Raw genomic sequence first — 12989 nt, forward strand, 5'->3', positions numbered from 1 at the left:
TCTTGCCTGGAGGGACAGATGTAGCAGGCTGGGAAGCTGATGTCATGCTTATTAATGGTTATTTATTCATTTAGTATCTATTTTACTCTCAGCTCTGTAAGTTTTACAGATCAACTAGTTTTATCTTTGTACGATTGGAACCTGCAAAGTTTATGCACCTCTGCACTTTTACCCATGTACCGTGCATTTTCACTCTGTTTGTTTTATGTGTTGTCTGTGTTTATTAAGTACTTGTGACTCCCTGACAAACATATTTACCTAGGGGTACAAATAAAGTAACCTGAACCTTTTAAACATGTGCACATTCGACACACGCAGACACTGACTCATTCAAAAAGGGTGCAATGCTTGATATAGCACAACTGCTCGCAGTCTTGGCAAGAACAACTTATTCCATTGTTTTTAAATTCCCTTACTCACCAACACAATTTCAAAATGTCAAGTTGATCAGATGAAGGATTCTCCAAAAGTGAAAGTCAGAAATACAGAGACAAATTCCTTCCTTTGTGCTAAAATGTAATTTGTTTTGGTGTTTTTAGATCTTTAAAGACTAAGAAGTCAAAAAAGATAAGACTTTGAATTGACTGTGAATAAAGATAAAACTGGTACTCTTCAAATATCATCCTAATGCATGCTGTAATCATAGGTTTCCAAGGTTTCTGCAGCCTGTGTCCAAACCGTATTGTCAGGGAAAATCCCTGTCCCTCCCCTCAACTGATCCTACACACCATATTTCTAAGAAGCTCACATGCTGCAGATGAACAAGCCCGGGACTTTTGCCATAGGAAACCACCTCACAGTTCACTATTAGTCAGCATGTTGTGTGGTTGATTTATTCCACACACAGACACTCTCACTAACCCAGCAGACATGCATGCATGCATGGAAAGATAATCTCAATCATCCGATGTTTCCTTTTCAAATAAAAAACTATTAATAGTCTGTTAGTCATATCAGTTATGAAATGGCTTAAATATTGCATCACTTTATGGCGCAATCCAAAATCGCTTCTTGTGATGTTGATGAAAGAAAGTGTAAACTTGTTCAACTGTGATAAAGACAGATGAGGTTGTTAACTTTTGTCACTTGTTAACAAATGCCTTCAGCTTCATCAATACACAATGACTTCTTTGAACTAGGGCAGGCATTCTCTGCTGGGTGTCTCACAATTCGATTCGATCTTCGATTCCAATGATTCTGGATTCAAAGTCCATTTATGAATTAGTACATACTTCAGGATCTACTCCAGTCATCTGTGAGACTGGATGCATTTCTTCTTGCTCTATTTGGCATTCTACTGAGTTAAAGAGTTAGAATTTAGCACTTAGCAAGGAGTGACTGATTAGCCAAAAAAAAAAAAAAAGATTTTTGGAATTTATGAATTGATTTTAAATCTTAGAAGAGAAGAATGTTGATTTTTACACAAATCAATTTTTTCCCCCACCTCTATTGTGATCCATTCATTTATTAGCACAAACTATTTAAACAGTAGTCTCCCACTTCTCTTTACTTCTCCTCTCTCTCCCTCAGCACAGTTCTTGTGAAGAAATATTTCTCTATCACAAAAATCTCTTTTTGTTCAGACACAGAAAAATGTCACAGAAAAAGGACGGGCAAGAATCTAACCCAACAGTTGGCTGACCTGCTCTTCTAACTTCCTGCTCTCTTGATGTTCAAATGGAGTACATGTATTATAGTCATACAGTGGGAATGATTTGACAATGATACATGTGTAATGGGTACTTTAAACATCTTGTTTGGCAAGAAAGTTCACTTTTATCTGTTGCCAAACTGGTTCAAGCTACAGATTTTCCTGTAAAAGTTGAGTGTTGAGTTTCATGGCCATGTAAGAATTTGTTAATTCAGCTGCAGTGTGATATGTTTTTTTCATATGATTCATTGACATAAAGATGAGTTACAAACAACTTTTTTTTGCTTTAACTCTCATAATTGGGAGCTACTAGAGTATATTGTATTTAAGAGAAATCTGGATACGTTAGAAACTGGCAGGTCTGTAAAACCTTTACTATAGAGTCATATAAGCAAGTACGGTAACCAAAAAATCTACCAGACAATTTCTTAAGAATGCGTGATAACTTTTACTGTTTGAGTGTCACCATAGAAAACTGTCCTCCAGAGTTTTAGCGGCAGTAGCTCAGTCTGTAGGGACTTGGGTTGGGAATTGGAGGGTCGCCGGTTCAAGTCCCGGCACGGACCAAGTCCGGAAATTGGTCTGGTAGCTGGAGAGGTGCCAGTCCACTTCCTGAGCACTGCCGAGGTGCCCTTGAGCAAAGCATCATCTTTTGTGAAATATTCCATTGTTTTCATTGAAATACTGGACTTAAAATTTAGTCAAATTTGATACTATTTCACCAAATCATTTCTAATGAAAAAGCAACTTCACTGCATGTGCAATCTTCATTCATTTTACAAAGACAGAGATTAGACCGCGAAAAATGGTTAATATTGTAAAAAAAAAAAAGCACTTTACTTAATCCATATTCTATCGGCTTCTTTTAAAGACAATTCTCTAAAACATTTACGATACAGATACAGTTTCATTCACCCGCTGACTTTTCATATTTGAATTGCCACATGCACGTAAAGCACGCTGAGTTTAAACAGCTACGATAGTGTGGATGGTGCTGACCAATATAGCCATTTTTTATGGCTACAAAGAGGGTTTATGGTCTTCTTCTTCCAATGGACTGAACTACTGCCGCCCCAATTTTAGTACTTTCCCTCTAGTTTTCATGTCTTTATTTCAGTTTCTGTTCTTCTCTGTCCGTTTATTTTGTGAAGAACTTTGGGTTCAACGTTTTTATCTGAAAAAGGTGTTGTAGAAATAAAGCCGAGTTGAGTTGAGCTGAGAATCTTACTCAACCCTGTTGTTAATCCTTGCCAAATGAAGTGCTCCTTTGTTACAGCTGACCAATGAAGGACAACATGCCTTGATTTTACAGCAGCATTTGACATTATTGATCATAAATTATTAATTAAAAAAACTAGAATGTTTTCTCCATGTGCATTATCTTGGAAGGAGAGCTATTTAATTAACAGAAAATAAACAGTTTTTTAATGGGAGCTATTCAGATGTTAAAAAGGTAAGGTGGGGAGTGCCACAAGGAAGCTGTCTTGGGTCATTGCTTTACACCATTTTCACATATGACTTACCACTTATTGGCCAGATCCCACTGTTAAGATTGCATAACAAGGAAACTATTAATGCATACAGTGTTGTGGTCTTCAGAATATTAAAGTTTCTCTTAAATAAAATACTTTTATTGCTATACATCACCAGGTTGATATACAGCTCTCTGTTAGATACTGTTGCCGTTAGGCCATGCTGTCAGACAAACACCAATGTGGCAGGCGTTCAGTTAAAGGAGTCGGCTTTTCAGTGATTGAAATTCACATTATCAGCAGCTCCTTGGTCCTCTGCTGGTTAACTCTGTGGCTCCATAAGCTGACAGTAGATAAGATGGGGTCTAACAGAATTTACAAAACGGTTGGCTTTTGTTTTAAAAATGACTGTCTTGGTGTGGTTCATGTACACAGATGAAACACCCCCTTGAACATTGTTCAAGAATTGGTAGATAAGTAACTAACACAACTTTTTTATAACACACATACTCCTTAAACAACTATCTCTCCACCTCCACCCTCTCTACTCCTCTTTGCGGGAATCGAGAGCAAAGAGCTGAACCATGAATGTTAGGGTTGAGAGGTGCTGCTTTTCCAGAGGAAGATAGAAGGGATGTGCATGACCCTTAACCAGTTAAATGTCACTCTAAAAAACAATTCATTCACTCAAACATCAACATCTGATGTAATCACGAGTCCCTGAGGTCAGAGCATTTCCCAAACACACACATTGTACGAAAACATGCAGGGTGTGCGTACCTCTGAGGGGATGTCCCAAGTGAGCCTCTGTGGGAGGGGCAGTGAGCGGTCCACCTCGCCTTTACAGTGGCCGTCCTCGGTGTAGCCCAGCTGGAAGGCGTCTGTGGCCAGGGTGTACTGGAGGACACAAAAGACATGCTCATGTAACATCAAAAAATGTAACACACAGTCCAAACACACTCTTGTACTAACCATACATACAACTCTTGCTCTTCATTTTGAAACATCTCCTTTATTGTTTGACCTTTTCTACTTTCTTTTTGCTGCTGCAAAGCCTGAATTTCCCCTCTGAGGATCAATAAAGTATTATCCTATATGTTTGGTCTTTTACACAGAGACCCTGACAGGATGTTATGTTTATGACATTTTTGCATCTGGTCTTATAAATTAAGCTGTGGCAAAAGACCCAAACATGGTTTATGTCACACATTGAGTCACATCTTGTTTCTTAGAATTGACTAATAATGGTTAAAAAAAAACCTAAATTGTACAAAGTATGACACTCAAAAAGTTAAAATGCATGCTTTGACACAACAGCCCTGTGATACATTGTACCTTCATGAAGGCTATCTGACGCCCCTCACCCCTCATTACAACTTGTTCTTTACATTTATAAATTATTTCTATCCTATTTAAGATAACAGGATAAAAACCCTTATTGAAAATGCTCTTTTCCGATAAATCAATCAATTTGTATAGCGCCAATTCATTACAAATCTTATCTCAAGACCCTTTACAAAAGAGCAGGTAAAATACCTTAATCATTGTTATATTATCTACATCTCTGATCTTATCATGATACAACTTAAAAGCTACATACTTTCGCCATTTAAGGACACAAAGGCTTGTAGATATGATAATCGAATGGATTTCTTAACCCTTCACTTATCATTTGATTTATGCCCCTGGAAATGATGGCCAACTCTTAAAGAAGTAGCGTGTTTTTGGAAAAGGTTGACAACCGGTCAATTTGGAAAGTTCCATTCCTATATAGCACCTCACCACAGTGGGTGTTTCACTTTCCCATTAGCGCTTATGCAGGCCCACACACCGCCAGGAAATAAACACAACATATATCTCAGACGCCCACACCATCAGCAGTGGACATGTGATGCTCTTGTTCACACTCTTCTATAGCAAGCCCACCACAGTTTCTTTCCACTGCTCAGAAGTCTACCACCTCTGCTCTTTACATCACTACCGGAGAACATCACGTATTAAAAGAAGCCATTCAGAAACATTTATCTTTATCTGAGTCACCCTGTGTATCATGGTCAATATAGTTCAAGGCTTACAATGTGACTTTCAGAGCAGTAACAGGAAAGGAATTTAGCAGACTTTCCCTGACCCTCACATCCAGTTTCACTTTAAACTATCACTTTCTTTCTGGGGGGTTGGGTTATATAACACCTTTTCACACAGACTCTTAGGGCTCGGTCTCACTGGCCATCCGTACCCATCAACCCTAAAGTCCAGTTCGTTTGGCCAGTGTGACCGCTCCGTATTGTAGCCGTTATCAGCAGACACGTTTACAACCTCTCTTCCTGCAGGACTCAGGACTCAGGACTGTGGATTAACATTACTTTTTTTTTGGATTTCTCTACTTTTACCAGTAGAGAAATTCCGGACAAACAAAACCTTAAATACAAACACACACACCTCCCAAAGGTGAGCCACTGTGGGTGCATCAGCCCAGGAGTGCTCTGCATTCAGTCCGCTCTTCCCGTTCTTGTAGATCACAATGGAGAAGGATTTATCAAACCATCTGGAGGAGAAAAGAGAAAAATACAAAGATAGTGAGAAAACAGCTGAGTTTGTGAGAAAGTGTTGGATTTCGAAAAGGAAATGTTTTATATCTAAAAAATAGATTTACTTTGACAGGAGAAATGAAGTAAAAACATCTTTATACAAACATGACTTATACTAGCAACTTGGCTAGACTGTACTAATGCAGAACAGTGCTTAAAGGAAGAATGTGCAACTTTTTTAATCCAGTATCCAGATGTCACCCTTAAACACCAGCATGAAACCAAAACAAATTGATGATTGGCAACACCTCCGCTATTCCGTCCAATCTATGTAAACATGATTTTATCACAGCTCAGACAACAACACAGACAGCGGGACTCGCGTTTCTCACTCATTGTAGACAGTCATGACTCAGAGAGGATATACTTGATTTCTGCTGTGTTTATGTGTAAAATGTTGTACAAAGGTTTTACTTTACTCCCATTATCCTGACCACCACTCTCCACTGGGGTTTAAGGAAAATCCTGAATTATCACTTCTGAGATGAACCAGCATGTGCTGGTACAGACACTAAGCACAATATTCCACATTTCGCAGAGCAGAGAACAAATGCAATAGCTAGCCACAAGAAGGGCTAGGAGTCACCTGATAGGATATTAAATATGTGACTGTCGACAACGAAAATAAAGAGTGAGGTCTAGACCGGCTCTTTTTGTAAAGTGCTTTGAGATAAAATTTTGTATGAATTGGCGCATTAAAAACAAAGTTTGATCTATTGATAATATCACGATACAGAAATTCAGCAGAAATGTATATATTGCTTGACAATTATATAATGACATCATGTCATCTGATTAACAAAAGAAGAAAAAAGGTCCCTAAATGTGCAAGTTTAATGTTTTTATTGACTGCAGTTTCATTCAGTCTTAACTTGTATCATGCCTTTTCTTTTAACTTCTATGTTTTCTTTGCAGACATCATCCTGTTGTCTTTTTCTTCTTCCTTTATCCTGTTGTCAGCATCGTCTTTGGTCAATTCCCTCATTCATCTCAAATGTGCCACCAGGAGGAGTCGTAAATTAGCAACGCAGTGAGTCCTAATGCTAGGGATCTATATAGAGTGCTGTATTTTTTTTAAATGATATCAATATTTGGCAACGACATTAGAACTGCATCACATGAGTCAGGTGATGAAATATTGCCCTATCAATACTTTGTCCAATCCCTAGCCACAGAATTAGATTTAATATAATCTAAGGAATATTTAGCACTCTATGACTACTAGAAAAAGTAAGCTGACTAATTAAATGTTGTCATCCTGTTTCATTGTCCCTTCTCATAATCTTGTAATACAAGATAATCAATCAATGTGTGGCTCGTAAAGATAATGTTAAATATTCATGAAAAAAATCAGAGATCATGATTGAAGCTTACAATGATCCGACACAAGCAGAGATCAGTTGAGCTGTAAATTGTCTGGCTAAATAGTGCGTCAGAATCCTCAACCTTTTTTCCTATCATGTCTTTTTTTCCTGCTTGCACTTTTCACAAACTAAGTTTTTATGCTTTGTTGATTTCGACTCTTTAACCTGTTGGTAGAGCATCTCATCTTTTAGGAGACATAAGTGCTGAAGAGGGACATTCTTTTAACCCAAAGATGACAGTGTGAATTAATTTTTAACTCTGGTGCAGTCTTATATTTAGTAACTTGTCTCTTTATTTTGCACCTTGTGTTTGAACTGTTTGACTGTTTTCTAATTTGTTTCTTACCAGCTTTGAAAATGAATAACAAAATCTTTTCTTCATTATGTGTGAGGGTTCAAAGAACAATTTGTAAGTTTGACAGCAGACACACTTCTGAACCTACATGCAAATGTTTCAATTCAATGAAAGATTTATTTCACTTAATATAACTTGCTGCAGGCAAATGTGGAATTAAAGTTTGGTTTCCCAATTTTGAAGACTCAGATTTGTGTGGTGTGTTGCAACTTCAGCTGACAGTGTAAGACTTCAACTGTTATCTTAGGATTCAAAAATAGCCAAACAGCAGAGTGTAGAGATCTTTGGTTAAGATCTTTACACCCATCTAATTACTCTCCTCCATTTCCTCACCTATCATAACATTTCCCGTGGAGCAAAGACTTAGCGTAGCGGTCCAAGTTTCCCGCGGGGTCCTCTCCTCTCATGCCTTGTTCCTCATCGTCCAAAGTCACGAAGAAAGCTGCTCTCTCGATGGCATCCAGCGATCGCTTGTTGATACCCGAGCTGAAGTACTCTTTCCTCGTATGAGACCAGGGGACCCTGGAAAGGACGGGGGGGGGGGGGGGGGCAAAATCAGAAAAAAGAGCCCTGATCTACATACTCATGATGATCAGGCTTTAACATACACATACACACAGAAGTACAGTTGATCATACATGGGGGAATTAATTCATAGCAACAGAGGAAGCCATCATTCAACAGCACAGACAGTTGAAGAAGAGCTCAGTGTGGTGTTTCTTTATGACTATGATGACAAATAAACTCAATTCTTAGTAGTACTAGAAGTAGTGGTAGATTATTTTGTGTTTAAAGGAAGAATATGCAAGTTTTTGATCCAGTAGATGTCGCCCTTGAGCACCAGCATTTAACCAAAACAAACTGCTGCACCTCCACTGTTCTGAAGCCTCCGCTCTCCTCCAGCAGCACACCTCCAACCCCCCTCCACTCGAGATGAACGGAGTTATGAATAAGACCGCACCATTGAGTGTAAGCGGCAGACAAATTTGTCCATTGCTCGAGCTGCAATTGCCTGTGGCCTGCATTGTTGTATTAGCAGGTTAATGTTAACACACTTTGGTTAACTCGTAGCTTCACATTGCACACAAATAGACAAGGGATGACTTTTGATCTAAAGACACTAACCAAATCCAAAAGTCCAAATAAGCAGCGAGTAGACTATGGTATTCTTATTTTCTCTAGCCCTTGACTAAAACAACTTTAGATGCAAGGCCGTCCCGTCCATGTAAACATGATATAAACATGGTCCAACAACAGTACAGCTGGCAGGACTCAGGCTGGTCACTCATTGTAAAGAGTCATGACTCAGAGAGACATACTGGATATACTGGATTTCTGCTACATTTATGTGCAAAATGTTTTACATTCTTCCATTTAAAGCATATTACTATTCAAGGTATATGTATTATAAATAATTATATATCTATAATATATATAAATAAGTGACTTAAATGTGGCTCAGCATCTCAAGAAGATTTGAAATCCTTATGTTCTCCGCATTAAATATTTGGTAAGATATGCAAATACATTTTTCAAAGTGAGCATTTATTTATATTAAGAACACACAAAAAAGATTTTTAACATCTCTTCAATTCACACATCTTCCTTTTCCATGTGTGTGGGTGCTCTGTGTCACACTATCATCGCATCATGTTGTGTTCCACATTCATGTCTCTACATTAAAACGCTGTTAAAATAGATTTTTTTTACAAGTTGCTTTCCACTCTTTAGTTGATTATTTCCTCTTAGTTTCAACGACATCACTAACATCTGCAGCAGCTTCAGCCTGGTTCTTGACTTAAAAACTTACTCTAGGTCACAGAACAGATTATGTAACACCCCAACAAAGACATGCAGATCTTTGAGGCTGTACGACGCCACATGCAGGGGTCTTATCTTTCCTGTCCATCAGAACACACACTCACACTCAGGATGTAATTATAGATGCGCACTCACTCTCATTTCCTTTCTCCAAATAATTTCTCAATATACAGAAAAATATGATTCAGTCCTTTCCTGATTTCCTGATCCTGAAGTTCACATTTTCTTTTTCTCTCTGGGTTTTCTTTAATGTAAATGATCTCTGGCCCACATGGACTTATCTCTCTGTGTTTCAGCCACACAATGGACATTAAAAGTGTAAAGATTAACTTAGTACTGGGCGGCTGTGGCTCAGTTGGTAGAGTCGTCCCATTCCCAGTTCGATTCCCAGCTGAGCAACATGTCCGATGTGTTCTTGGGCAAGACACTTAACCTCGCGTTGCTCCCTCTACTTTGGTGGCGGTGTATGAATGGATTAGTGTTGTACTTACTCTCTGATGTTTGTAATAATAATAATATTGTATAATAATTGTAACACTGTGTAACATTGTAGTACTGAACACTGAACTGAAAACTTTAAGTTGGATATTGTCTTTGCTTTGTGTTTACATTGTTGATAAATATACTTAAAATAAGTACGACTATTTCCTTTTGTTATGTTTAATCTTACTGGATCTTAAAGTGTATTTTGATCAAAGATCCTTTTTCAGATTGACAAAAAAAACAAAAAACATTTGTAATATAACTTCCACTCCTCAGATACACACAATTCAAACTGTGGATTCCAACATATAGCTAGATAAACCGTGATCTGAGAAACAACAGATTGAAATAATAAAACAGCATCCTTTAATACACTACTGTAACCCCCTCACCCCATGGGACATCCCCTTTAAAACTCAAGATAGACATTTTTTGGTAAAACCCAAGTTTGCTGTAATCAACAGAAGTCTTTCTAGTTATCTTTTTTTATTGTATGAGCTTTGACATTGTTGAACACTTAACACACACACACACACACACACACACACACACACACACACACACACACCTTTCATTCAATGGATGCGTTTACATCTGTGTACTTGAGTCAGACAAACAAAGAACTATATCTTCAGTTTTTGGAGCGAACATATCTCTGTAACATCTAAGTTTACAGCAACAGACGACGACAGGCTGTAAAACTACCAACGTGAAGCTACAGACTGTTGTTAAACGCAGCTACCAGCTGTTACAGGCATGAAAGCAGACGGGTTGAGAGTGAACGGAGAAAACACAAAGCGGTGTTTGAAAAAAAGTCACAACACACAATGAGATAGCAACGCCTTTGACATGTTTCTGTGTGAAAGATCCCAAAAAATATATGAAAATATATTTAAAGACACTGTAATGTCTTCTTATTTGTACAGCTGGTCTACATGACACAAAAAAATCCAACCAGACAGTGATGCAACTCATCTGCTACGCACAGTGTAACCTTTCACTTTTTTTGTGACTTCTTGTCATAGTTTCAGTTTGACGCTCATTTCGGGAAATTCCTTTTTATTTGCCTCCCCGGCCTTCAAAACTGATCAAATGCATCTGTTTCTGTGGTTAAGAGGTATGATGTAAACAAAGTTTGAACAGCAGAAGTAAAAAAACTTTCCGTTTACTTTTCAGATCGAGCTCGTCTAGTTTTGGTTTTTCCACTTAAAAACACTGAGCCATGCAATCAGCCTTTACAACTGAAGAAACACTACAGACAGGTTTGAGAGTTAAGAAACACAACACAACTACATCCAAAGAAAATGAATACATTCCAGTCTGAACTACCAGGTATGAGTCCTTCCCCTTGGAGTTCTTACCTTTCTCCAGCAGTGAGAGCCCCCAGCTTCTCCTCTCCGGGCTGAGGGGGTGAAGGGTCATCCAGGATCCTCTGGATCTGGTATTCGATCTCCCTGGGTGACAGCAGCCGGCCTGCCCGGTACACCCACAGGCGGAAAAAGCGTCCCTTGTTGTACACTGCCACAAACTCGCTGTCCTGCCAGTGCTGAAGCACATCTGTGGAGGAAAGGAGGGTTACAATATCTGCTAAAGTGTTTTCATCTGTGCTAATAATAATGTGTTTTACTTTATTGAGCTGATGTGTGTGTGTTTATTTATATACTTTTCTTTCTTTATCTATAACTAAAGATACAGATTCCTATTCTAGTGGATGTTTCCTTTCTGTGGTTTTTATTTCACAGAGGATATTTATTTTTGTAGCCGTTATCAGCAGACACGTTTACAACCTCTCTTCCTGCAGGACTCAGGACTGGGGATTAACATTACTTTTACCAAAGGAACTGATCAATGATTTAAGTCTCCCTCTCACACAGGATTTTATGAACTTTTACAACACCTGGAATAAACAATCGAGCAGAAACAGAACACTCTGCTATCTACGAATTGACCCCAAAGACATGAACTGGGACCGAAACCAGTCTCTGCAAAGTCGTAAAATTGACCATCTGTTGAAGGACGGCTGAAGAGCTGAATTAAACCACAGCTTTCAATTCTGCATCAAATGAACATTTATGTCTTTCTTCATCTAGATATTTGTAATTGTCACATTGAATGTATTATAATCATCTTTTTAAACTCAAAATCTGATCTTCAGAACAGGAATAAGAGTTATATTATGTTTAATAGGAATTTGACGTGGAGTGCTATTGCCATCTAGTGTTAGAATATCCATGAATACGTAACCTTCATAATTATACATTTAGACGTGTTATAAAGCATACTCTTTGATATTAGCTATAGAAGGTGTTATTTAAAGACACCAACTTCTTTTCCTACTTTATTAATATGTCTTATTAAGAATGTTGACTGTATAACATGTTTTTGTTCACCTACAGGCTGGGATTAACTGAGGATGTTCCCAGATGGTGTGATTTTCATCTCAACATGAATCTGATAGAAATGTTTGTCTAAACATGACGTAAACCTACATCAACGTGGATCTGATAGAAATAATATCAAAATGAATGTATGGTGACGTATATATGTTTAGATTCTTATTCTTAATCTTATTGAGTAAACTCGGTTTAGTTTAAACAATTGTCCTCCAGTCAGAATGGGAGTCACCCGTGGGCGGCACCCCTCTTTGCCTGCAGACCCCCCTCCTCCCATCCAGGTGATAAGAGTTCACACTGAGCTCAGACCTTGGGTTCTTTTTAGTTTTGGTTTCTTGAAGTTTAGAGTTTCAGCTCTTGCTCTCCTCTTCAGACTTCGGTCCGAATCACTTCTTTTAAGTTTGTGCTGTAGGGACGAGTCTCTGCCGAACTTTCTTTTTCACGCACAATTTTTGGAACATCAATTCTTTCTGGCTCTAGCAAGGTTTTTGAACTTTCTTCTCCAAAGTCTTTGCTCTTCAATTTTGAACGCCAATTTCTTAGTTTGGATTCATCGATATGGCCATCCGGTTAATCTGAATTGGAAATCGACGTATCAAAAGACTCTTTAATATTTTTCCTGTTGGATTCTCTTGGAGCTTCTGAGACAACAGCTGAACCGACGTACAATCTCCATCCCAGCTGCACACTCCGACCAAGTTGTTAAGGCATCTAATCTGGCCCGTGGACCTCTCTGGGCCTGAAAAGAACCGCTTGCCAGAGACTGAAACGCGGGACCAGCCAGCGGAGTTCAATTGAACACATCTCACAGTAAGACTGCTGGTGGCAAGGGGTGTTGGAAGATTGAGTCTTGAGTCGTGTC

The 12989-nt window shown here is 38.5% G+C and overlaps 1 protein-coding gene across 1 annotated transcript in view; it reads right to left on the reverse strand.

Moving 5' to 3' along the window:
• The window catches only part of cpt1a2b (carnitine palmitoyltransferase 1A2b), a 45709-nt gene that overhangs the window by 16986 nt on the left and 15734 nt on the right, over nt 1–12989 (reverse strand). Inside the window, exons 10-13 of the mRNA XM_061065349.1 lie at nt 11096–11291; nt 7764–7952; nt 5563–5668; nt 3904–4020 (exon numbers count right to left, since the gene is read on the reverse strand). Coding sequence (XP_060921332.1) covers nt 3904–4020; nt 5563–5668; nt 7764–7952; nt 11096–11291 — 608 coding nt within the window. The remainder of the gene's footprint in view (nt 1–3903; nt 4021–5562; nt 5669–7763; nt 7953–11095; nt 11292–12989) is intronic.

The sequence above is a fragment of the Labrus mixtus genome, chromosome 20 (genome assembly GCF_963584025.1).
Source record: "Labrus mixtus chromosome 20, fLabMix1.1, whole genome shotgun sequence".
Classification (NCBI taxonomy): domain Eukaryota; kingdom Metazoa; phylum Chordata; class Actinopteri; order Labriformes; family Labridae; genus Labrus; species Labrus mixtus.